Source organism: Zonotrichia albicollis, chromosome 6, assembly GCF_047830755.1.
Source record: "Zonotrichia albicollis isolate bZonAlb1 chromosome 6, bZonAlb1.hap1, whole genome shotgun sequence".
NCBI classification, from domain to species: domain Eukaryota; kingdom Metazoa; phylum Chordata; class Aves; order Passeriformes; family Passerellidae; genus Zonotrichia; species Zonotrichia albicollis.
The window spans coordinates 47955853-47982240 of record NC_133824.1 but is presented as its reverse complement, the minus strand read 5'-3'; the positions used below and the strand labels follow the sequence as shown (position 1 = coordinate 47982240).

The window sequence follows — 26388 nt, the reverse complement described above, 5'->3', positions numbered from 1 at the left end:
TTACATTAAATTACTAAGTTTTGCTAAAACAACTGTAATCAACCTTGAGATGCTTCAAGGGTCTCAGAAGGTGAGAACCCCCAGGCAGGATCCAGACAGGAGCTTTGCACAGGGGGTTTTTAGTCAGCAGCCACAGGGAAGGAGGAGGAGCTGCTCGTCCATGCACAGCACTCCAGAATTCCATTAAAAGCTCGTTAAGTTTGCCACAGGAAGACATTTAAAGACCATTTTGCTGACAAACGGCTCTGTCTGCACTTGAGGGGGGCAGAGGGGGAAGCCCATCCAGCTGAAATTGTTCCAGCAAGGTCACTGGGAGGCCAAAGGCTTCAGACAGCCACCATCTCTTAAAATTCACCCTGGGGGTGTGATTAAATCAGAGATTGGATCCTGGAGGAAACTGATTTATCTGCAGTTAGTGACCAGCCCAGGAGAAAAGGGATATAAAATAATTCAGATTTGCAGAAACCACTGTGTGACCCCGACATGCCAGCTCCAGGATTTGCTCCACTGAACCACACACAAACCCTGCAGCCCTGAGGGAGGAGAAACCAGAAAGCAAACTGCACTCCAGCCGTGGTTTACCACTAATCTGGAACTAAACTTCCTGGATTCAAGGCCCTGCTGGGTTCTCTGTGGGACTCAGCTCTAGGAACTGCTGGCAGGAGGCTGAAGCACAACAGAAACCAACATGCTGGGGAAGAGCTCGTGGGCAGGACAAGTTCTCAGCAAAACAGAGCCCAAGGAAAAAAAAAATAAAAATCTCTATCAAACGTTTTAGGTATGACTGGAATGTCCATAAAAATAAGAAGGGGGTCACACATTTCCCAGAGCCCGACACAGCTGCATGTGTCCATGGAACACAGCAAAATGTTCCACGGATTGGATTTTTGCAGGAGGTGAGAAAAAATCAGGATGGAACCTCATGAGCTGGGCTGAAAGGTGATTTCAACAGGCAGGAAAAAAAAAAGATCCAGGCGAGCTCCAAGCCCAGAGGATGCAAACTCTTGGATCACAGCTGCAGCTGCCAGGCTGGCTCCCTGCAGGACTGAATCCCAGCCCAGCTCCAAAGCCTTTGGCACTTCCACTGCACAAAGGGGAAGGTAGCAGGAGAAACAGCGAGCTTTCCTAGAGGGAAAGTTCCCATCAGCTCTGTTTTGTCTAGAAATGAGCCAAACTTTCCCTGCACTCGTGCCTAGCACAGGCTCCAGCCCTCGTGCCAGCTGGGGACAAACACGGAGCCCAAGAGATTCCAGAGCAGGAGCCAGCCAGGAGCTCCCAGAATAGCCTGCAGCATGCACATGGGGTGTGCTAGGATCTAAAGAAGTGTCCTCCTGTGGGGTATCAGAGGAACAAAGCCTGCCCAGCTGTCCCCAACAGGACACTTTGGGAGCCCACAGGAAGCGGCTCCGGTGAAGTCTCGGGCTGTGAGCGTTCACTGGGTGTTTATTTATACAACAACAGGAACACAGAACTGCCTCTCTTCTCATCCAGCCTCTCCTCTCCTCCCCACAATGTCTGTAGGCTAGGGGGTTGTGTGACAGAACTGCAGTGTACATTGCTGGTGACACCTTTCCCCTTCCCCCTTCTCCTTTTCCTCATCCCGTATGGGAGAGCTGGGATCTGGGGAGTTTCCTCAGCTCACAGGGTGATGGCATCTCCCCCTCAACCTTCACTCTTCCTGGCCAGCGTCCTCCTCCTCCCACTGACTCCCTTCAGCCACAGGCCCTGGCCAGGCCAGATGTGCAGCCTGGTGTGCCTCAAGCAGCTGCCAACACCTCCCACACCCTCACAGCACCTGCAGGAGCCAACAGCTGGATTTCCTCCTGTCCTGGAGCTTCTGGCTATGCCCTGCCAAATCCAGCACCAAGAGCTCCAACAACCACCCCAGGGCCCCTGGATCAGCTGGGGAGGGAAGCTGCTCCTCAGCTGCCTGACATGGCACATCCCAAAACTAAAAGCCCATTTCCAGTCCTAAAAATGAGATTCCCCTTCCTAAAGCCTTCCCCACAGGCAGTAACTCAGAGCATCCTGATGATGTGCTATTCCAGATCCACTTGCAGGGCTGCCACAAGGACTGGCAGCTCCCAAAATCCTGTCCAGCACAGGGACCCGAGGCAGGTACCACCAGTGCCACTTGAGCCATGTTATCAATGCACAAATAACTCCTAAATACCACCAGCAGTAATACCTGGCCCATATCCCCTTTCTTTTGGGAAGGAAAAGTCCTGTACAGCAAGTCCTACAGCAGTGGGATGGAGGCAGTGCCAAGGGATCAACTTCCCCCAAATTCTGTGACTGCTGGATTATGTGATTAATAGGAAGGGAAAAATTAGGAACACTGAAATTAGGGTTAAGGCTTGCTGGAATATGTCAATGGCAAAGGGAAAAGGGTTAAAAACCCAACTCATGGGATAAAGGAAAAGGAAATTTCTGGCTTATTTCAACATGACCACCACCAAAATCAGGGTAGAGATGCTGAAGAGCAACATGTCCTGCTGGTTTGTGCAAGGAGGGAAAGATCCCACTGAGGTGAATACCCAGAGGCTGGCGAGCTGTTTTACTGGTGATTCTTCCAAAAGCCACAAGGCTGGGATCAAAGTTAGTGCTGATAAATCCCAGTTTCAGGGACTGCAGAGCCCTGAGGCCACATTTAAGTACAAAAATATCATATAATTCCTTGATGAAGCATCTTACCCCAGCAGAGGCCTTCCAACGAGCGTGAAGTCATCAGCACCAACCAGCAAAACCTGGGGGAAATAAATCAGGCACAAATCACTGCTCATTGTCCTGGCAGAAATGCAAACAAGACCTTTCAAATTCTACAGCCATAAAGGAGTCAAAGTGCCTCAAACCAGGCCTTCCCACATTTCAAAGCTGACACTAACAGGAGGGGTAGTGAGGAAAGCTGCTAACAGGCTGCAGACAGAGCCATTACTCTTCCAGAGAGCTCATCCCACTCAAACAGGCTGCACAAGTATCTTTCTGCATGATCAGAACACACTGAACCTCTCTGTCCTGGCTTACCAGCAGCCATAAAAAATTATGAAAAGCAATCAGGGAAGAAGAATAACCTGCCTCGTGTGGGATCTGGACAAATGGAAGCTCCTAAACCGTTGCATTTTTACAGCAAATGCCACAAATCCCACTGGAGAAACAATTCCCTCATTCTCCTCTGTAAGGTCTGCAGATGGGGAATAAAGAAATGAACATCTGGGGGTTCATTTCAGCCACATCTAAAGGAACAGGCAGGATAAGAGAGGATACAGTAGGAAGAGGCTGCATTTCACTGAAATCATTGAGTTGGAAGAAACCTTCAAGGTAATGGAGTCCAACCATCAAATCCAGCACTACCACAATCTTCCCCAAACCATGTTCCCCAAGTGCCACATCTGGAGCCACTTCTCCCAGGGCTGCCTCACAAATCCTCTGACAGCACTTAAAAACCACCCAGAGTCATGAGAAGTCCTGGCTTTTGTTTTGGACAGAAAAAAACCCCACAAAATTAAAGGGCTCTGGTGTTCAGGCAGATTTTCCCCTTCACTCCCATCTAGATATTTGCATTCTGAGCTGGCTACAGCACAGAAATCCCTCCTCTCTGCTGCACACAGGGATGTGGGGGACATAGATGAGGACATTCCTAAAAAGCTGCTTCAAAACTGGGCTTCAAAGCAATGGACAAGCACAAAAACCTCCACAGCTCTCCTTAATGACTTGCTGAGCTCTAACAAACAACACCAAAGTGAAGCCAACAGAATCCCACTCCATAATATTTCCCTTCAGCCTGGATTAATGAGCCTCTCTGCAAGTCCCTGCTGGCTGTCCAAGGCTGAGGATAAAGATATTAATTGGATCTTGGCAATTCTCCCCTCCGTGCCCCATCCCTCTGCCTCCACCCAGCCCAGCATGATAAGGATCTTGCAGAGCCCTGAGGAGCTTACAGTCCCTCTGGGAGACCTGCAAGGATTTAAGAGGTTGGACTCGATGATCTTAGAGGTCTTTTCCAGCCTAAATGACTCTGTGATCCGGGTGCTGGACTCTCAAGGCAAACACAGGCTTTTGCTGCCGGCTCTGGAAACAACAACTGTCATTTTCTTTTTTTGGAAGGAGTTAGGACAACAAAAATCTGTCTCCCCACAGAGTCTGGCAAGACTCACTCCAGCCCTGTTGAACAGAAATCACAATAATATCTGAAATTGGAACAAAACCAAGGGAACTGGAACAAAACAAAGGGCTGGAATGAAGGTGGGAGACCCTCAGGAGCACTTTGGGACGACAAAACCAGCGACGGGTTTTGCCTCCGGGAACGTTTGCAGGGAACCTGCTCTGGGTTTTTTTTCACCTTTTCCATGCGGATCCTGTCTCCACACTCGGCCTCCAGGACGTTGTCCATCATGATGAGGTCCTCACTGGTGATTTTCCACTGCTTGCTGGCGAAGTGCACGACGGCGAAGAGGCGCCCGTAGCGCCCGGCCGCGATCAGCCCGTTCACCTTCTGCACCACCTCTGCTGGCAAACAGGGCCAGCATCAGGGCAGCACACCCAGGGAGCTGGGAAGGGCTGGGAAAACCCACCCAGCCACCCTGCTCCCCCCCAAGCACTCTTATCTCCTGGGAATCTTTGAGCAAGGATCAACAGCAGTGCTGCTTCCCAGATGTGCGAGCCTCCCTTTCTTAAAATTAATGATTTATTTGTATTTTAGGTGCTGGCAAAGCCACACATAAGTAAACATCTTGTATACACTGTGCTGCTTCTCTACCCTGCTGACTCTCAGCCCATTCCTCAGGCATCCCAAAATACACTGTAGTTGGATATAAAGCATTCCAGAAAAGAGCTCTTGTGCATGCACCCTGTGTTTGGAGGAAACTCCCTCCATTTCCAAGTCATATGCAAACAGCCCAGGGCTCTGAGTTGTGCTTAAGGCACAGAGGAACATCGGGAAGAGCTTGGCAGAGTACCAGGGAAAGCCTGGCCCCAGAATTTGTACCTGCAACAAGGACAAGTGACCTGCCCCTTGCTCTTTCCCAGAAAAGCCTCCTCCTATGTGCATGCAGAGTGGTGCCAGGAGCAGGACAGAGCCCAGAGACCAGGTCCTGCACATGGACAAACTCCATTCCCTGTGATCAGCTTCCTGGGCAGTGAATCCAGCCCCAGTTTTTATGGGAACACCAAAAGGTGTTGGTCCCTGACACCATCCCACCGCCAAACAGCAGCTTCCCACCCTCCCGAGCTGCTCAGAAAAACACATTAAAAAGTGGCTGAATCATTTTTGGTGGTTTTTTTTTTTTTCCTGGAATGCAAACAGAACATCCCTTTGGGACAGACAGGAATCCAGCAGCCAGGCAAACCCAACTCAATCCTTACAGGAACACTCAGAAAAGGTCCAAGCTTCAAGCCCTAGCATTCAAACTTCAGGGTAGGGGTAGGAACAGAAACTATTTGCAGGGCAGGAGCTGCTGCAATTCCCACCAGGATAAAGAGTTGTTGACAACTCTCCCAACACCTCCAGTGCCAGGAAACATCAAGTGATTGCTGGCTTGGATCTCAGCACCATGTGGAGAGACCCATCTTAAAATATCCGGGGCTGTTTCCATGGGCAGCAGGAGGCAGAGTTGGAAAGCTCCTGCTGCTGTTCCCTTTGGATGAGCACAGCCAGGAGAGAAGGATGCCAGGCTCAGCAGCAGCAGGAGGCAATGGCATGGGAGCAGGATGGCAGCAATCCCTGAGGAGGGGACCCTGCTCCCCACGGGGCTGGCAGGGAGCAGTCTGTGCTTCACTGCTGGGTTATTTTTCACACAGGGACAGGCACCCATCCGGCACCTGAGTGATTGCCGACACTGGCTTCTCATCACAGAGCAGAGGAAAAGCAGGATCAGAGCAGGCCAGCAGGAGATGTGGAGCAGGAGGCTCTCTCCACAGCACAGCCCTCAGTCAGGGACACACTCCAGCCAGTGATGGGGAGTGGGCTGGGAGGTGGGCTCAGCTCTTCCTGTCAACCTTGTCACCAGAGCACTGAGTGCCACATCCAGCCATTCCCTGGACACCCCCAGGGGTGGGGACTCCAAACCTCCCTGGGCAGCCCCTCCCAGCCCTTTCCAGGAAGAAATCCCTCCTGATGTCCAACTTGCCTCTTCCCTGACACAGCCTGAGACAGTTTCCTCTCACCCAGCAGTCCTGACAAGCTGAGGGGACAGGGACACGACCCCCAGGGCTCTGTCACGCTGTGTCCCACCTCTGCAGGTCTGTCCTGTGCCCACCATCCAACTGCTCCTGCTGGCTGGATGTTCTGTTTCGTGCACCAAAATACACCAGCTCTCCGTGTGCCCACCATCCAACTGTTCCTGCTGGCTTTGATTTAACCACTGAATGGAAAACAACTCGCTTCTCCTGCCCAAAATGCTTCTCTCATGCTTTAATTTCTTTAATATAGTGCTTCATGCCACATATCACATCAGGTAAGGTTCCTCTGGGACAAGCTGCCCTAAACTAAGGAGAAATCACATTGTACCCAAATCTCCCAAACCTGGAGAGCAGCTGGAGCACAATTCCAGCAACACTAAAACACGTGAGAAATGAAATTTAAAAAAAAAAGAAGTAAAGAGCTCAAACTTCCAACTGAAAATATTTATGCTCCATCAGGCCTTCAGGCAGTGCTGGAAGACCAGATTTGAGACCTTTACCTGCATGATACTTGGCTTCTTCCACTGGATCTGGAAGTTTCACTTCAGGCCATGGGGGCGAAGTCAGGGAAGTTTTGGCAACAAGTCTGTGAAGGACAAGGCAAAATTCACTGCAGCAAGCAGAAACTGCCAAGAGATGGAAAACAGGGAGAGGAGAGAAGGAAAAAGGAGATGGAGTGGAACTGGATATTACTCACAAACATCCCAACTCACAAGGCATCAGACTACAATTAACAATTAGGCAAGAACCTACAATAGCACAAAAGGAATCTTGGATATAAAGAGGAGGGAGATTTGCCTTGGAAAACCCCATGCGATGAACGTGAAAGGTCATGGTTTCTGCAATCTGAAAATTTAGTAGATTTTGTAAACACCATCCCAAAATAAAAAGCAAATACCATCCCCCTCAGCAGTGGGCAGGTTTTCCTGCATGCAGAAATCCACACTTTGGATGCACCAAATGCATAAAATATTCAGAAATAAACATGAGATGTAGTGGAAAAAAGCAAAATGGACTCAAAATCCTTTGCAATGATTGATTTACTCTGTAACCCTGAGGCAAACATCCCAAAAGGCTTTAATTCAACAGGAACTGCAAGCACCTGTGAGCACACAGCCACAGGCACTGAGGCCTCACAGGGTTTAGTGAGATTTTGGGTGCTGCATCACCCAGGCAGGGATCCAAGATCTCTGATCCCTGAGGATGAGCAGGAAGAGGGAACAGTACATCCTGCCATCCTCCTCTGCTCCTGCAGTGTCCCCTCCTGGTCACAGCCAGCAGCAGCTCCTGCAGGAGATCCCAGCACAGGGAATGGAAAAAAGGCACAGCAGGAGATCCCAAAGGGATGGAGAAAGCAAAGCCAGAAGGTGTCAGTGGAAGAAGTGTCACAGGATTCCTGAAGGGTTTGCCTTGGAAGGGATGCTAATGCTCATCCAGTCACAACCCAAGGCAGGGACAATATCCACCAGACCAGGTTGCTCCAAGCCCTGTTCAACCAGGCCTTGAACATTTCCAGGGATGAGACAAAAAAAAAAAACACATCAAGAAATGAAGAGAAGCATCCTTCTGGGAAAGGTGACTGAAGGTAGGCAGAGCCCAAAACATTGGGGAGTGACCAAGGGGCAGCTAAGTCTCCTTCCCAGAGGAAAACCAGCTGCCCTCCCAGCCTGGAAGCAGGGCAGCATTCCAGGGGGAAGAGGAAAGTGATGGATGTGTGACATTACCCTGCCTGTGGGGATGAGCTCTGGGAGCTCCTGTGCCGGACCGCAGCCGAGAGCAGCGAGGCTGAAAGGGAGGAGAAAAAAGAGAATTAAACACAGGCAGCAGCTGCTGGGCTTTTGCAGAATTCCAGAATCATTCAGGCTGGAAAAGTCCTCCCACACCATCGAGTTCACCCTGTGACTGGTCACCACGCTGTCACCCAGCCCAGAGCATTGAGTGCCACGTCCAGGCATTCCTGGGACACCTCCAGGGATGGGAACTACAGCACCTCCCTGGGCAGCCCCTTCCATTGCCTGGGAAGGAGATTGATAAAGTCCCTCCTCCCTCCCATCCACTGGATTTTGCTGAAGGGTTTATGCCAAGGTGCAAAGAATTGTGTAAAGCTCATTCTCCTTTTTATTAACACTCCCTGACTTTTGGGCTCCAAGGCTGATGCTGGGAAAGACCCAGATCCCTTCCATCTCTGGGAAGAGCTCCAGGGTCCATCCTGCAGGTGCAGAGCAGGGACACAGAGGAGGCAGCAGTGGGGACCCTGACTCCTGCCAGCCTCCTTCCTTCCCTCCTCCCATGCCAGGAGCAGGCAGAGCACAGCCCGTCCATCCTTCCTTTCCTCCCAGAAAGATGCGGATGCTGACAGAGCATCTTCCTCCATTCCTTCCCTCCTTCCCAGCAGCAGGCAGAGCTCCTTCCTTCCTTCCTCCTTGCCTTCCCTCCCAGCGCCAGGGGCAGAGGTTGTTCCTCCCTGTCCCTGGTCCCGTTCCCGGTCCCCGCTCACCTCCCGCCCGCCGCGCTCGCGCCGCCGCCATCGCGGTGACCTCGCGCCGGACGCGGAACCGCGGGGGCGGGGCCCGGGGCGCGCAGGGGGCGGGGCCTGCGCGGGGCCGAGGGGGCGGGGCCTGCGCGGGGCCGAGGGGGCCATGGCGGCCGAGGCGGCGGAGCGGCACCTGGGGCTGCTGCAGGACGAGCGGGAGGCTGAGCTGGCCCAGAGCAGGTGCGGCAAACGCGGCACCGGCACCGGCCGCCGGGGACACGGCACAGACCGCCGGGGGGCTACGGGGCGGCCACAGCCGGGGACACGTGCGGCTGGGGGGGCACGGGAGCCCTGTCACCTATGGGGAACACTGAGAGACCCTCAGCCGGGACCCGCTGTCACCCCTGGGGAGCACTGAGGGACCCTCAGCTGGGACTCACTGTCACCTATGGAAACCCCGAGAGATCCTCCTTTAGTGCCCCCTAGGAAACCCTCCTGTCCCCGGAGGGAACGCTGCTGGAGTCCCACCGCTCTAACCCGCCCACGCCTATAGGAACCCCATCCCACAGGGCTCTGATCATGGGGAATCCTGCTGGGTCACCCCCACAGGACCAAGTCACCCTCTTAGTCACCTTGCTGGGGACACAGACACTTACCCAGCCAGGAGGATGGAGGTGCCACAACAAGGTCATTCTGCTCTGTCCCCTGGAGCTGTAATCCTCACTCTGTGGTGTTCCCACCCTGGTGATTCCCAGGGCATGGCAGGAGAGTGTCTCCCTGAAGGAATTGCAGCGGAGAGGAGTCTGCTTGCTCAAGCTGCAGCTCAGCAGCCAGAGAACCGGCCTCTACGGGCGTCTCCTCGTGACATTCCAGCCCAGGAAGCGGGACTCGGACACCGAGCTGCCCTCCAACAGCTTTGGGCCTGGTCAGTGACACTCCTGTCTTTCCAAAGAGATCATACAGCCTGGAATGGTTTGGGTTGGACAGGACCTTAAAGCCCATCCAGTCCCACTCTCTGCCATGGGCAGGGACACCTTCCCCTATTCCAGGCTGCTCCAAGCCCCATCCAGCCTGGCCTTGGACGCTCCAGGGATGGGGCAGCTGCAGCTTCCCTGGGCAGTGACATTTCCCCACCTCACTGTTTCCTTTCCAACCTCTGCAGGGGACATCGTGGGGCTCTATGAGTCGGCTGGGCAGGGGGACCCACTGTGCACGGGCGTGGTGACACGTGTCACCCCCAAGGCAGTGACGGTGGCCCTGGAGGAGGCCCGGGATGGGGAGCTGGCCCTGGACCACGAGCGCTCCTTCCGCCTGCTCAAGCTGGCCAACGATGTCACCTACAACAGGCTCAAAAGGTGAGGGCTCACCCCGGCTCACTCTGCCCAGTGGGATGGGGAGTGCCAAGTTTAGTTTGGAAAAGCCTTCCCAGTCCCTTCCCAGCTTGGATTTGTCATTCTAGAGCCTCCCAAGAACCTCAGTTTACCCACCTGCTGGCTGGTGCTGCTCATCCCTTTCCCTCTCTCCAGGCTGTGTTTTGGTCCTGTTGCATCACCTCTGGAACACTCTGGGTTCTGTGTGGGGCCTTTTCTATTCTGGAAGGGGGAGTGAACAGCTCCTTACTGGATGAACAACCCAAAAAACCCACATTTGGCTGTACCAAACAGGGACAATGGGTAGTGGAAGCCTGACCAGCACAGGGATGTGTGTGCAAGGCTTGGGAGATGCAGGAATTGTGTGGGATTAGCATTGTTCAGCTGTGGAATAGTTCAGTCCTTACTCACAGCCTGTCCCTGGGCACTTGGGAGTCTCCAAAGAATTCGTGCTGTGCCTGTAACCTGATCTCCCCTTCTCTGGCAGAGCTCTGACTGCACTCAAGCAGTACCGGGGTGGCCCAGCCTCTGACCTGATCGACGTCCTCTTCTTTGCCTCTGCTCCCAGGGCATTCCCTGAAACAAGTAAGGATCCTTTTTTTATCAGGCTTGAGGGGCATCCTTGGGAATTGCCCACGAGAGCACAAATAGCTCTGATCCCTGTTTTTATCCACACATGCTCCAGAAAAGACCCCAGTGTTCAATGCAAGTCATCACTGGTGCTGCAGCTGGTGGCATTGTGTTCATACTGGTCTGTACTGGGCACACTTTCCTCATGGAAGGAACCTGGATAAAAACTTGGATATAAGCAGTGTTCACTCTGTTGTGCTTCTTTGGAAGAAACAGAGATTAAATTACAGAGCTTCACCTTTTGGGGAGAGCAGAGCCTCTGATCAGCAGCTGAGTCAGATATCAACACCTGCTGATGGATATTATCCCTTGGCAGAAGGGAAGGGAGCAAAAATCAGGGAGTGAGGGCTGAGGGTGGGCCATGTACAGAGCTCAGGGCTGCTCTCCCCCCAGTGCCATCCATCCCTGCCAGGGTTCTGCCCCTTTTCCTCCCCTCCACAGCTCCCTGCACTGTTTGTCCTCCTTGGAGTCCTGGATTTGGCTGCCCACCATGGTTTGCCTTTCTCCCATCCCCTCCAGCCAGGCTTGACTTCTGATAGGATGTGCCAGGGACAAGAAATGGATGTTACTGAGTCCCATCCCCATTTCTCCAAGCACTGATGCCAGTCTGAGTCAAACCTTTCAGCCCTATGGCTGCCCGGGGACCTTGGTGCACTCAAGGTTTTAATATTAAATAAAAGGATTAAATTTTAATCAATCAACTAGCCTCAACAGTGCTTTTACCCCTGAGGAGGCAGAACTGCCTGTAATGAAGGAAAGCTCCATTTCACCACATCACTCAGCTGTGCCAGGCTGGGCAGAGATGAATTTTCCATCTGCTCAGCCCTGGGAATATTGCTGGGTAGGTGGAGGCACATTAGACAGACAGAGGAGCTGCAATATGAACTCCAAGGCCTTGCAGTTACCTCCTCCCTCCAGAGCTGCTTTCTCCCCACCTAGAGAGATGTTGTACTAGCCAGGAATTAAGGGATAATAACTTGGAATAAGCCTGCCCTGAGCTGAAGGGCTCTGCCAGGCAAACTTGACAGCACTCGGGCAGCTTTCCCATGTCACAGCCTCTCCTTCCATGACCAAGCACCCATTAGCCTGGTTTCTTTGGGGATGTGGCTCATCCCATCCATTACCTGATTTCAAACAAGCCCATCAGCAGCAGGCTGAGTCAATAAGCCCTGGACAGCTCCTGAAATTGGCTGTCTAGACACACATCTGTGTCAGCACCGCTCAGGGATGCCAGATGAGCTCACTTCCCTCAGAAACCTGGGAGCCACAGCTGGGAGACAGGGCAAAACCCACTCCAGCAGGTGCAATGTGCAGCAGCAGAAGCCTGAATCTGATTTTTTTTTTTTTTTTTTTTTTTTTTTTTGTGGGAGACACAGATGAGAATCCTAATTTTTCAATCAGGGAATCTTGTAGGTAGGTTCTGACACCTCTGTGCATTTCAGTAATTAATTATCAGACAGCAGCAGCCCAACACAGCACATCAATGCCCAAGTCCTTTCAAAACACTTAAATATGCAACAATAAATGCTCTTGGCATAAGACAAAAACATGGAACAAGCTGTGGGAAGAATAACCTGAGGAATAGCCAAGAGGAAAGGAACGGATTTCCAGTGGGTAGCTGGGACCTGCAGCAAAGATTGGTTCTGGCACAAAGCACTTCCACACCTCACCTTGCTGCCTCCAGGAGGGCTCCAAGGGGGAGAACAGTTTTTCCAGCAAGGGCAGACTCTGAACTGAGCAGGAATTTTGCCCTTATCAGACTCCCTGGGAAGCAGAATCCAGGTGCTCACCCATCAAAAATGCCCTCCTTGTCTCCCTTCCACTTTGATCTGCACCCATGGCCCTGCTGGAGCTTCCACACCTGAAATCTCCAAACAATCCTCCCCTGCTCCCAGCATCCCTGTGGGATCCCTGCACCCCTACATTTTGGGAATGGGGGGGAGTGGAGAGGCTTTTCTTGCCAGCAGAGGCCAGCATTGCTCTGCTTGCTGTGCTCCTCCTGGCCACCCAAGATGGACACGTCCCTTTTCCCTTAGGAAAGCAGGTTCTGCTGTACCTGTGCAGGTTGGTGATAGCTGCCACCTCTCTCCTGTGCTGGAGAAAGTCAGGAATGCTCATTTTTGTTCCTGGCTCCAGAAGGCCTGGCTTGTGTCCAGCTCTGCCCATGGCTGTCAAAACATTTGTAAAGGGAAAGAAGCAATCCCAGTGAAAAGGCAGGAATGCCCCCAGAAAAAGCCAACCTGGCAGCAGAGCACTGGGGAAGCACCAGGGATTTCCAGCAAGAATTTCTTGGCTTTTTGGCACAAGTTCCTTGCAAAAATAACATGAAATGCTCCTCATGCCTCTGCCCTGTGACACCTCTTGTCATCACAGGGGCCATGGAGAGGCCTCTGAGATATTTGGGGAAGACAAACAGTCCAGACAACCCAGCTGCCAGATATTTCCTCTGGAGAGCAGGGGAAGTTCTGATCCAGGCTGAAGTACCCAGCTGGATTTTGTCCAGCAGTGTTGACTGCAGTGAGGAGGAGCTGTTGGGGTTGGGGGTCTGAATTGCTCTTGGTCAGAAATATACCTTGGAAAGGGCTTCCAGCTCTGGAAAACCTGGGCTCTTCCTCCCAGGAAGGGCTGTATCCATCCATTTTTGGTGCAAAGACCCCTTTCCTGAGCCTGGATATCACCTCCCACCCCACTGCTTCATCAGAGCTGCTGTAAAAGCATCTCAGTCCCTGGGAATGTTGGGGCACCAGCCTGGATGGCCAAGGAAATTTGGTTTTCAGCACTAATTAATGGAGCTGTGCATCAGGGCACAATTACCTGGCCACCAGCCAGACACATTCCAGGGATTTCTTCAGGTGAGGATGCAAGGAGAAGAGTTTGGAGGAGCCACAGCACCCCATAAGAGGCTCTCCCTTGGCAGTGTGGCCAGCCCAGGAGAGCAGCACTGGCAGCCTTCCCACACAGCAGCTCCTGGCAGCCCGTGGTTGGGAGGGATGAGGGTGGGCACAGGCCTGGAGAAGCTCCTTGGCTCATCCTTGAGCAAGGCAGCATCAATGACTCCCACATCCCAGCTGTTCCTGGCTCTGGGAAAAGCCTCTCAGGTTTGAAGCTATTCCTGCTTTTCCCCCAGCCCATGGGATGCTTCCTGGTCTTGTCTTAGTCATTAACACACTCACCCAAAATTTACATATGAACCAAGAGGCTGGGGGACAGCAAAAAGTACCTTCAGCCCCATTTCTCTCCTCATCATCACCTCAATGAGTATCTTTTGCTTAACCTCATTTGGTGGTGGCCACACACAGGTTTACCTGCCCAAAACCAAAGCAAGTGGCACGTTTTTAAGCCAGCCCTTAATGCAAAGGGAGGGATGAAGCACATGATGCCCAGCAGGGAAGGATGCCCAGAGATGTGTCTTATATAAGCTTTTGTGGGAACGTTATTTTCGGGAAACCTCAGTGTAATGAGTCATCATCCCTGCTGTAATTAACTCCCATAATGAACAGGGAGATTAGCATTAGGATTAGGAGAGGGGGATGAGAATAAATTTGGGCCTAAATGAGATCAATCTGGGAGGTTAAAAAGCAGCTTTTGAGCATTCAGTCTCTGCAGTGAAAGCAATTCTCTTCTAATGCGATTTGCATATTCTTTTCTCTTTTTTCCTCCCTTATTAAAGCAAAAATGAGTTTTATTTTTATCATTTAAATTGCTATTTGTACCTTTTCCTGTCTTCATTCCCAGTCTTGGCTGGCCACCCCAGGGCTGCTCTGTTCTGCTCACAGACTCTGTAGGTTGTTCTGCTTTTTCCCTGGTGCTGCATTGGGGTTGTTCACTGGCAGGGATTTGTTTGCAAAATCTGCTACTTCCTCCCCAATTTTCATTGAAGATTTCACTAAAGGTGCTGGTTCTCCTGCAAAACAATCCCAGAGCTCCCTCCAGAGCCAGGAAAACCTACCTGTTTGATGCTGGAGAAGCTAAATGCCTTTTAAATTGTGGGAAATCCAGCACTGACTGGCTGAAGGCCAAGTGTCAGGGCTGGGGAGGGGATGGGGAAGGTGCCTGTTTGTTTTGGAAGCATAAAAAGCTTATTTTTACCTTCTGGGGTCTTCCAGCCTCCTCAGTGCTTTCCTCCCAAGGTTCTCCTCGTTATCAAGTGGGTTTGGACCTGCTGCAGAGAACACCATGTAATTCTGCATTTGTACTTCTCAGCCTCTTCCCAGCTGGGGCTGGGGTCCCAGTGACTCTCCTGCTGTCTCCCCAGAGCCTCTGGAGTTCTTCAATGGCTCCCTGGATGAGTCTCAGAAGGAAGCTGTGTTCTTCTCCCTGGCTCAGAGGGAGCTGGCCATCATCCACGGGCCTCCGGGCACAGGGAAAACCACGACCCTGGTGGAGATCATCCTGCAGGCTGTGCAGCAGGGCCTGAAGGTGAGCCCCGCTGCCAGGGACCACCTCAGGTGGCCACCAGTGACCATCTCTGCTTGTGTGAAGGCCTCAGAGCAGCCTTCCAGTCAAGGGATTCTTCATCAGGAACTGGGGTGGTGTGGCCGTGTTCACAGGGGTCTGAGGATGAGGGAGGAGACGAGGATCTGACTCCATGTTTCAGAAGGCTTGATTTAGTATTTTATGATATATATTATATCAAAACTATACTAAAAGAATAGAAGAAAGGATTTAATCAGAAGGCTAGCTAAGAATAGAAAAAGAAAGAATGATGACAAAGGCTCTGTCTTGGATTCTCTGTCCAAGCCAGCTGGGCTGTGATTGTCCATTAATTAGAAACAACCAACATGGGCCAATCACAGATCCACCTGTTGCATTCCACAGCAGCAGATAACCATTGTTTACATTTTGTTCCTGAAGCCTCTCAGCTTCTCAGGAGGAAAAGTCCTAAGGAAAGGATTTTTCTTAAAAGATGTCTGTGACAGGGTGGTACCCCAAGGGGAAATGGCTTCAAATGGGAAGAGGGGAAATTTAGGTTGGATATTGGGAAGAAATCCTTCCCAGTGATGGTGCTGAGGCCCTGGCACAGGTTTGCCCAGAGAAGCTGTGGCTGTCCTATCCCTGGAGGTGTCCAAGGCTGGGCTGGATGGGGCTTGGAGCACCCTGGGCTAGTGGAAAGTGTCCCTGCCCATGGCAGGGGGTACTGGATGGGCTTTAAGGTCCCACCCAAACCATTCCAGGTTTCTGTGGTTATTTTGCACACTCCTGGGCTTTGGCAGCTGGAGCAGCTCCTGTTGGATCTGTGCTAATCCAGAGCCTGGCTTGGCTTGCAGGGGCCAGGGATTTCCCCACCAGCTCCAAGGAGGTGCTCACAGAGCTCAGGTTTGGGGTTCACTGGGGCCCCTACAGAGGTGCTGCAAAGCAAGGAGGGAATTCCCTGTGCTGTATTCCCAGCAGCAGCTCGCTGGTCTCCCCCTCTCTGCTCACACCCCGCGGGTGCCCCCGGAGGTGCCAGGCCGTGCTTGTCCCCGCAGGTGCTGTGCTGTGCCCCGTCCAACGTGGCCGTGGATAACCTGGTGGAGCGGCTGGCGGGCTGCGGGCCGCGGCTGCTGCGCCTCGGGCACCCCGCCCGCCTGCTGCAGCCCATCCAGCAGCACTGCCTGGACGCCGTGCTGGCCCGAGGGGACGGCGCCCGCATCGTGGCCGACATCCGGAGCGACATCGACCACGCCTGGGTGCGTGGGCTGGCTGTGTGATCCCGTGAGAAGGGCACATTCCAGGGGGAAGTTCTTCCCTGGGAGGGTGGGGAGGCCGTGGAATGGATGTCTCAGGAATCTCTGGCTGCCCCATCCCTGGGTGGAAGGTGTCCCTGCCTTTATGAGATGATCCATAAGGTCTCTTCTAACCCATCTTGGGATATTTTTTTTGGGACTTTTCTAAGCCATTTTGGGATTCTCTGATCTTCATGTGCTGGAGGGCAGAACTCCTGCCTGAATCCCTCATGGAAGTGGGAAAATTCCAGTCCCTGCTGCTGCCCCTCACATCACCTGTCTGCCCTGATCCGTGCCCTCCCCTTTGCCAGGGAAACATTCCCATCATTAATTCACTTCCTAACAAGCTGTCTGCCTGTCCTGATACTGCCTCCCACTCTCAGCCACCTCAAGTAGAAAGCAGAGCACATTTTAAAATGCATCCTTAATTTCTTCTTTCTCACCCTAATTTTCCTAACATTCCCTTACAACACAGCTCTGGTACTTGGGGTGAGGATTTGATGCTAATTAGGTTATTTTCCTTCCCTTTTCTGGTGGCAGCACTGTCCAAAAGCCCTTTTTTTTTTTTTGCTTCTTAATTTATTTTCCATCTTTCTGACTGGTGATTAATTTTCACTTTCATCTCCTTGGGAGGAGTGTGTCACAGAAGCTGCCCTTGGCTGCAGAGAGCTCTTCTCCAGGGTCCTGACCCATCTTTTCTTCCTCCTGCCTCTGTTCCTCCACTGCCACATTCCCTACTTTTCCCTGGAACAATTTCTCCCTTTGCAGCTCCATGTTTTGACTCTTTTTTCTCCTTGCCTTCTCCCCAGCCCACAGAAGAAGCAGTAAGAGAAATGAAAGCATTGAGGCATTTCCTACCCCTTTGTGCCTCCTTCCCTCACCTGGCTTAGAGAGTCCCAGGACCTCAGCTTCTGGATACCCCTTGCCCCAGCAGGGTTTCAGCCCCACAGTGCCTGAGAATGAAATGCAGCACAGATCCAGGGAAAGTGCAGCTCCAGGGATGCTGAGCAGGATCAGGGAGCAGTCCAGGAGGATGAGGCAGGGAATCCAGGGAAGAAGGCAGACTCACTCCATGAGCTGGCCTTAAATAGACTCCCAGACCAATGAGGGGATAAGAGAGCTCATATGAGGCAGGTGGGGGTGATTAGAGTTGATATTCCTAATCCCTAACTAGGAATGGGTGACATCCAGACTGACCTCATCCTCAGGGCCTGTGATCCCACACCTGCAATTCCCAAGCCCATTTTGATGACACCTGTCAGACACATGAAGGTTTCACAGTTTTAAATACCCACAAATTCAGCCAAAGCAGGGGGCTGAGCTGATCTGTGTTAGACCCTGGAAAATCCATCCATCCATCCATCCATCCATCCATCCATCCATCCATCCATCCACTAGAGGAACCAGCCTGTCTAACTCTTTTGGCTGCATATAAGAGCTTCTGCCTGCAGCCTTTACATCCTTCCCAGCCTTAGCTCCAGAAATTATCCCAGTTTCCATCTGGGATTGCTCAGTGAGCTGTGCTCCCATGGCTGCTGCTCTGGCAGTGCTGGTGCCCAGTGCTGGTAGATACATTTAATACCTGCTAAAAAAGCCCTGGGCCTGTCTGGATGCTGCTCTGGATCCTTTCCAGCAGCTCAGAGAGGCCAGTTTGAGGTGGCAGAGCTGCTGCTGGGGCTTGGGGAGTCCTTCTGCTTCCAGAAGGGGTCTGCTTCCTCAGAGCAAGCTAGGAAATCCCAGTCCCCAAGACCTCTCTTCCCAAACATTCCTCCCTCCCAGATGCTTTGGCTGGTCAGAGACACAGCCAGAACTGAGTGGCAGCAGTTAGCTCTATCCAAAATTTTCTGTTTTCTAGGCAAAAACCAAAAAGGCCCAAGACAAAGGAGAGAGAAGCCATTTTCTGGGTGAGATCAAGACCCTGAGGAAGGAGCTGAAGGAGAGAGAAGAGGCTGCCATGGCTGCAGCCCTCAGCCAGGCCAGCATTGTCCTTGCCACCAACACAGGTGTGACATCCTCCTGCTGGTGTTTTCCCTCCTTTGCCAGGTAACCCAGGTGCTCTGCAAGGCAGCTGTCCTGGCAGGGCTGGCACCCTTGCTCCCAGCTCCTGGGAGCTCAGCAAAGTCTCCCAAACCCCTCCCCAGTGGGATTCTCCCAGCTTCCACTGTGGCACAGGATGTTGTTGAGCACAGAAGACGGATCTGTAAGGGCCCCTGGTAGCTTTGAGTAGGAGCAGGGAGTGCAGTGAGTAAACAAGTGCTGCTGGAGGTGTGCAATCTGCTCCCCATGGCATAAATCACATGGCACTGCTTCCCTGCTTGGGCCCTTGCCAGGACTGATGAAACCCAGCACGTGTTTCCAGAGCCTGCTCTGTGGCTGCCTCTGCACTCACCCAGATGCTGTCACACAGGATTTTAGGGAGCAGGTCCAGGTGTCCAGCAGGCAGCTGCAGCTGGGAAGGTTTGGCACGTGTGGAAGGGCTTTACTGGCTCAGGTTTTTCATACTCACTTAAAACCTTCAGATCTGGTTGCTCAAGGGTGATTTGTTGAAAGGAAACATCAATAATTTTAGGTCATAAAACAGCAAGTTACTGGAGTGAAGGTTAGTGGACAGATAAATCTTTCCATGTTTTAGTCCCTGGGAGTTGGCCTCTCACTTCTTTTTACTTGCCTGAGAGAAAGGGGGAGATTTCCTTCTCCCAGTAAAACTGGTGGTTTTGTTGATCAGCTGTGACTCTCCCTGGAACTGGAGCTTCCCAGCCAGCTGGGGAAGTGGCAAAAATCGAGTTATGACTGTACAACTCACCAGAGCAGATTCATAAGGCTGGAAACCAGTTCTGGAAGGAGAGCAGTGTCTTTGGTGGCAAACTGGAATGTCTGAAGTGATGCAGAGCAGCAGAGGCAGCAGGATTTACAGTGGCAAAGCCAAATCCCTGCTCTCAGAGCTGCAGTAGCACAGGAGCTTTGGAAAAAACCTTTCTGTGAATAAAAATCCCCTGGTCTGAGAGACTGGCTTCCTCACCCTGCCCTCCTCCTTTTGCATCCTCCTTCTGTGTGAGCTGCAGGGATATTTGGATGCCCCAGAAATTCAGATTTCTGATCAGTGTAAGGATCAGTATCAGTAGGTCTGGCTTAGAGCAGGATGTCTAATTCCTATGGTGGTTGATTTCTCTACCAAGGACATCCTGAGTGCCCTGAGCAGATGTTTTTTGCCTATTGATTGCTTTAGAGAAATAAAACTGGGGTAAGTTGGACAGACAGAACCATGCATGGGATGCTTGGGAATATCCACTTGAAAGTACCTAAAGTACAGCTGGGAAAGGCAGAATTCCCAAACCCAGCCCACAGCAAGCAGGATTTGTTGCTAACATGGTTTCACCTTGTTTTGCCTGCAGGAAATGCTGTGCTTGGCCAGCCTGCCCTGTACGTGTCCAGAATGATCAGTACTAGGAGAAAACCAGGAATTGTTTCCCATGGAAGGCTGGTGCTGTGTCTTCAGCCATGGCTTATTTTTTCTTATTCATCCCTGAGGAGACAAATGTTACAAATGGACTTCTGATGTTAAAAATTAGCCCTTGATGTGGCTGTGTGGTTCCAGTCTCCTTTCCCTCTTCCCAGTGCCACGAGGAGGAGCAGAGTGAGCCCGTCTCCCCTTCTCAGGGTGTCCCTCAGTTACCAGGCAGGTGAACTCCCAGTCCCTCACCCTGTGAGGGCTGGGCATGAGCAGTTTTGTTGGCCCTGGGGGGCAGCAGGAAGGTGGGTGTTCCTTGTTCTGCTCCCGATAGAGCAGACTGGAGCATGTTGTTGTCTTTGGCATCTGGGCTTCACTGCTGTTCCCAAAGATACTTGGAAGCTTCTGGGCCCAGATGCCAGGGGGAAAATGGACAAAGAGGAGCTGGCAAAAACAGTCCTGACTTACACATATCAATGGGTAGGTGTTTGGCAGGGCTGAATTCCTACATCTCTGCAAAGAAACATTATTTCACTTGCCTCAGTCACCATTACAGCTTGTGAGGTTTGTTTCCAGAGCAGGCTCCTCACTCTTCCTTGCTCACTTGGGAACCTTCTCCTTCCACCAGGTGCTTCCTCAGACGGCCCCCTGAAGCTGCTGCCTGAAACCCACTTTGACCTGGTGGTGATTGATGAGTGTGCCCAGGCTCTGGAAGCCAGCTGCTGGATCCCTCTGCTGAAAGCTCCCAAGTGCATCCTGGCTGGGGATCACAAGCAGCTGCCCCCCACCATCATCTCCCACAGGTAAAAATCCTGGATCTTCCCCTTCTTTGTGCAGCTTCTGAATCCTGGTGATGGGAGACATTTCATGGTGGAGATCTGTGCTGCCTGCAGGCTCTGTGGAATGCATTTGGGCTCATCCTCAGGCTAATCCAGCTATTTCCTTTAATTCTGCTTCTGTGGTTTCCACATTTATTTATTTAATGTATTAATATGTGAATTGGCCCAGTGAGATGCTGCATTATCACACAGCTCAGGGATTATAAAACCTCCCAGTCCCCTACAACATGGATAATAAGAACAGTTAGTGTGTGCAAAAGATCTGTGGATAGTGCAAATTGCCTGTGCTTCCAGGGGGATGCTGCAAAGAGTACTGAGGAATCTTTGAGTAATTTAAAACATGAATGTACTCGTGTTTATCTGGTTTAGGCAGCTCCAGATCTGGAACTACTGAACCACAGAAGCAGAGAAATAGGCCTGACTTCATAAACATCCTCTCCTGCTTGCAGAAAGTAATGAACAAGACACATATCTGCCACCTCCCCTGGATTTTGAACACAGGAAATGAAAAATCCAAGGCAGGCAGCAGCTCCCAGCACATGGCCAAGAGATAGTGAGAACAACATTCAGGGGCTGCAGCATCCTCTCATTTTACCTCTCTCAGATGCCCAAAAGCTGCTGTTCTGCAGATCTTGGCAGGTGATAAACACATGCTCACCTGCCTGGAAGTGTCCAGGCTGGTGAGCTCCAAAAGCCTCTCCAGAGCCCTGCCCTCTTGGTCTCCTGCTGTTTATTCCCTGGGAATTTGCAGGCTGGCTCTCCTTGCCTGGATTTTCCAAGCAAGGCACTTTTTGAAGTAGCATCTTGTTGGTAGCAAGAAGAAATTGGCCATTTGGTCCTTCTAATTTCAGAGTTGTTATTTTCTGTGAGTGGTGCATAAAGTTCCTCTTTTCCCCCAGAAAAATTTCATGATAGCTCCATAATGCTCCACAGTGCCCGTCCAGCTGGATCCACCTCAGCAGCCTCAGCCTGGCTTCTCCCCAGACTGTCAGATTAAGGGCAAAACACAGCAAAAATCCCAGCTCTGTTATCTGGAATGGGGCTGACACTCAGCTGGTGTCACTTTTGGCTCCTTGTTTTGAGACAAAAGCAGTTTTTCTTCACTCCACAAACATTGTAGCAGCTGCTTTGTTTCTGCTCTGTCACGGTGGCTGCTGCCAGGAGCCTTGGCTGGAGCTGGAGGCAAAAAGCTCCTCCTGGATCTCCTCCTGCTCCTGCTTGAAGAGTTGTGCTTTTTTCTCCATCAGCTTTCACTTGGTGGCCTTGGCAGTGCTGGGGGAACATCAGACTCCATGATCTTAAAGTTCTTTTCCAGCCTGAACAACTGTGATGGAAATAAATGGGATGCTGAGAGCCCTGTCCTGGGCTTTCCACGTTCCCTGCAGGTCCAGGAAGCAGCACAGTGGCAGATCCCTTCCACCTCCTTCTGTGGGTATTTCCAGAGCTCCCACAAAGGCCCCAAATCACCTGCCAGCTCCTCTGTGGTTCAGGGGAAGCAAGGAGCTATTTCCAGGGATGATTCATGCAGAGGACTCCAACCCTTCCGCCCACCTTCCCCTTCTCCATTGATGACAGCGGGCCTGGAGTGGGTGGGCTCCTATTTTTGGGGCCACGGGGAAGGGTCTGAAGTTTTCTGGGATGAATCCAGGCTGGCAGGAGGCTCAGCTGTTACTACAGCAGGGGAAGTCAGCCCTGCTCAGGCAGGAGCCTCTGTCCAGCAGGAATGCTGTGGGACTCTGTCCACCTTCCTGTTCCTGCTTTTTTCCTCCATGGAATCAGCATCTACCTGTTCCCATCAGCAGTGACCCCCTGAGGCCTGGAGAATATTTGACAGAGGGTCTGAAGGCTCCTCTTCCCTGCTTTCTGACATACCTGGAGCTGTCCCAGGATGCAGAGGGCATCCCCACACACACCTTCCAGTCCATGCTGGCAAATTCCAGCCCCCTCCAATTCCTCCTCAGCAGCTCCAGCCCAGGCTCACAGGCAGCAGCTTCCATCTTGGAGATCCTCCTCCTGCAATTTGTCCTTGTCCCCATGGGCATCTCCATGCCAGGACAGTCTGTCAGGAACATTTGTTTGCCTTGCTGGAGCCCTCATTCCATCCTTTTCCCAATGAATTCATTTCCACATCAGGGCTCTGATGTATTAATTTGGTTTTACTCCCCTCAGATAGTGGCAGATGCTTATCAAACCTCTTGTTCTCAACAAACACAGGAATATTTTGCCATCTTGTTTGTCCATGGTCAGTCTGGATATCTGCACCATCCCAAATCCATGTGCTGATTCCTTTCACTTTGTCACTGAAGTGCCAGGGTTTCTCTGGTAGCCTCCACAACTGGAATGTGCTGGGGCACATCCATGAATTAACTCCATTAATGTGGAGTTCCTGAGGTGGGAAACCACAGTGACCTCCTTCTCCAGGCTTTGCCAGCCAAATCCAGTGTGTTCTGCAGGGATCAGTCACAGCAGCATCTCCTGCCTCAGGGATGAATAAGAAAAAATAAGCCATGGCTGAAGACACAGCTCCAGCCTTCCATGGGAAACAATTCCTGGTTTTCTCCTAGCACTGATCATTCTGGACACGTACAGGGCAGGCTGGCCAAGCACAGCATTTCCTGCAGGCAAAACAAGGTGAAACCATGTTAGCAACAAATCCTGCTTGCTGTGGGCTGGGTTTGGGAATTCTGCCTTTCCCAGCTGTACTTTAGGTACTTTCAAGTGGATATTCCCAAGCATCCCATGCATGGTTCTGTCTGTCCAACTTATCCCAGTTTTATTTCTCTAAAGCAATCAATAGGCAAAAACCATCTGCTCAGGGCACTCAGGATTTCCTTGGCAGAGAAATCAACCACCACAGGAATTAATTGAGTGGTAAAATAACAGAAAATTATTAACAGGTGAAACATTCCTGAGCAGATTAATTCTTCATTATTAATTCAGCATATAACCTCCTGTGGATCCCTGTGGTGGGAATGCTGCTGGAAGGGTAGGGAGCAGCATTATTCCTGAGGTTTGCTCTGAGGTTTAGTGGCTGTTCCAGGCATGTGCTTGCACCTGAGTGCCAACAGCTCTCCCTGCTCAATTTCCTTCCTGTCTCAGAGATCCAGGCTCCGTGGGCAGAACGGAGCTGGGAGAATCAAGTTAATTCCTGATGTCTGGAATGCATCCCCCAAGCCCACATCTTGCTGTGTCCCCTCATCCTATCCTCCCCAGCCCCCCTCTGGCACACTGCTGCCTCTCACCTCCAGCTGCCCTGTCCCTCCAGAGGTTATTCCCATTTTTTTTCCTGCGTTCTGCATCCTCTGATTCAGCCAGGAGGAGAACTAATGAGGCCTGGCTTCTTGGAAAGATTTGTCCTCAGTTGTCCCTTCTGCAGGTTTAATAACTTGGCAGTGCCTTGTCACCTTTCCCCAGTGCCTGTGGTGAGTGTGGCTGGGCTGGCTGGTGCCGCAGCCGCGCGCTCGCTGTGGGGCCATGTAGCGCTGGAATTCCCCCAGCAGGGATTGGATGAGTGCTGTGCCCCAGAGCCTGATGGAAAGCGTTCTCCTGAGCTGTTCCCTGCCATCATTCCATCATCTTCATGCTGCTTCCTTGTGTCTGGCAGCCACCAGTATGCTCAGTGTCAGCCTCAGGATGAAAAATCTCCCTACGCTCACAGAATCCAAGGGCAACACTTCCATCCTTCTTCCTCGGATGGTGCCTCCCAACAAAGCCTCTGTGAGGCCAGGAGGGAGCAAACAGGCTCCTGAGAGGCTGAATTCTGTAGGAATTTCATTCATTTGTGCCACATATATGAGCAAGGGGTGCTGCTGGATGTGAAGGGGATTTAGTGGGCGAAAAAGCAATGAGTGCAGTGCATCCGTGCCTTAGTCCAGGGTGGGTGGCCAGGGAAGGATGGAAATGCTGGAGTAGCAGGGGTCTTGATGAAAGCAGCAGGGGTTGACTGTGTGAGCACCAGGCATTCCAAAATTTGAGGTGGAGCTCTGATCCTAGTGCTGGGTGATGCTGATGCTGTGGCTGAGCTTGCAGTAACACCAGTGTAGCCTTACACTGATGGATCACAGAATCATGGAATCACTGAGGTTGAGAATGACTTCCAGGACCAAGTCCACCCTGTGATCAATCCCCACCTTGTCAACCAGACCAGAGCACTGGGTTCCACATCCAGTTGTTCCTTGAACACCTCCAGGGGTGGTGGTGACTCCAGAGGCCAGGGGCAGGATCTGTGCCCAAGCTTCTCTGATGTCTGTCTGTCCCTGAGGGTCTGACAGACAGCACTGTTGGCACCCAGGTGCAGCAGGGTGTTGGTGCCACCCCAGGGGAGCCACACGAAGGCGCTGAGCAGGGCAGGAGCATTCCCACTGGCACCCTGTGCCCCGGGAGGGGCTGCCTGAGCCCCATCCCGCCCTGGGGGATGGACACTCCCACTCTGAGGTGCTCTCCGTGCAGGGCGGCGGCCGAGGGGCTGTCCCTGAGCCTGATGGAGCGGCTGGCGGGGCACTACGGGGAGCGGGCGGTGCGGATGCTGACGGTGCAGTACCGCATGCACCGCCTCATCATGGAGTGGGCGTCCTCGGAGCTCTACGGCGGCCGCCTCAGCGCGCACCCCTCCGTGGCACAGCACCTGCTCAGGTGGGTTCCTGCAGGAGCTGAAGTGTTCTTTTCATCCCTGTTTATCCCTTCCCTGCAGAGTTTTCCGCTCCTCCTGAGGCTGGGGCAGTGGTTTTGTTTCAGCCACTGTTTCATCGAGGAGACATTACTGGGGGGTGTGTCCTTTTTGCTCTGTAACCAGAAGTGATGCAGACTTTTCTTCTGTGTCCTCCTTTGCTATGATAATCTGGAATCCCAGAATGATTTGGGTTGGGAGGTTGGAAGCCCACCCAGTCCCATGCCACGGGCAGGGACACCTTCCACTAGACCAGACTGCTCCATATCCCATCCAGCCTGGCTCTTCCAGGGATAGGGCAGGCACAGACTGGGTGGATATTGCTGTAATAGCAGTGTTGGTAACTGGCTCTTTCCCACATACCTTGTGCAGGGACCTGCCAGGTGTCTGTGACACAGAAGAGACCAGCACTCCCCTGTTGCTCATAGACACCGCTGGCTGTGGCCTGTTTGAGCTGGAAGTGGAGGATGAACAGTCCAAGGGGAATCCAGGTACCAGAATGGGAATCCATGTACCAGAATGGATGGACTGAGGTGCTCAGCCCACCACAGGCTTGGCCACGACCCAGAGATGTCTCCCATGGGGTCCCAGAGAGCCTTGCTTAGCTGAGAGATCTTCCCTCCATAAATCCTCAGCCTCCAGGGACTCTGAGCTGTGTTGGAGCTCTGGGGACAGTATCCAGCTTGTGGGTGGCCTCTCCTGCTGCCATGTCCCCTTGCAAGGACATTTCTCCATGCTGAGGGCTGGGACAGGGTGGAGAATCCCTGTGGAGGTGCTTTACAGCAAGGAGGGGCAAATAGCACCAGGCAGAGCACAGGCCTGTTTTGGGAAGGCCATGGACAAGGTTCAGAATTACCTCCCAGTCCTCTGCTCATTCCATGAAATCCTGTCTGGTTCTTCTGCATGGATTTTCCTGGGACACCAACTTCTGCTGCTTTTCACCTGAAAAAGTGGATTTCATCACAGAGCTTGAGTGCAAAGTCAGGCTGGAAAACACAAGGGCAGTTTTTACCAGTTTAAATATCTTTTACCTTCTGTTTGACCCCCAGCATCATTTGAGTGCCTCATTTTTCCATGCAC

General features: G+C 52.1%; 2 protein-coding genes across 3 annotated transcripts in view; one reads left to right on the top strand and one right to left on the bottom strand.

Moving 5' to 3' along the window:
• MRPL21 (mitochondrial ribosomal protein L21) overlaps positions 1-8793 on the bottom strand; it is a 10745-nt gene extending 1952 nt beyond the window's left edge. The window contains exons 1-5 of the mRNA XM_005494802.4: positions 8675-8793; positions 7902-7962; positions 6678-6763; positions 4340-4503; positions 2695-2747 (exon numbers count right to left, since the gene is read on the bottom strand). Coding sequence (XP_005494859.1) covers positions 2695-2747; positions 4340-4503; positions 6678-6763; positions 7902-7962; positions 8675-8705 — 395 coding nt within the window. The 5' untranslated portion in view covers positions 8706-8793. The remainder of the gene's footprint in view (positions 1-2694; positions 2748-4339; positions 4504-6677; positions 6764-7901; positions 7963-8674) is intronic.
• The window catches only part of IGHMBP2 (immunoglobulin mu DNA binding protein 2), a 26097-nt gene continuing 8478 nt past the window's right edge, over positions 8770-26388 (top strand). For both annotated transcript variants that reach the window (XR_012580899.1, XM_074543570.1), the window contains exons 1-10: positions 8770-8890; positions 9406-9575; positions 9813-10005; positions 10508-10605; positions 14906-15069; positions 16119-16319; positions 18211-18358; positions 20432-20606; positions 25092-25274; positions 25681-25799. Coding sequence is in view for 1 of the 2 variants with exons in the window: in XM_074543570.1 (XP_074399671.1) it covers positions 8817-8890; positions 9406-9575; positions 9813-10005; positions 10508-10605; positions 14906-15069; positions 16119-16319; positions 18211-18358; positions 20432-20606; positions 25092-25274; positions 25681-25799 (1525 nt within the window). In the remaining variant the exon portion in view is untranslated. The remainder of the gene's footprint in view (positions 8891-9405; positions 9576-9812; positions 10006-10507; positions 10606-14905; positions 15070-16118; positions 16320-18210; positions 18359-20431; positions 20607-25091; positions 25275-25680; positions 25800-26388) is intronic.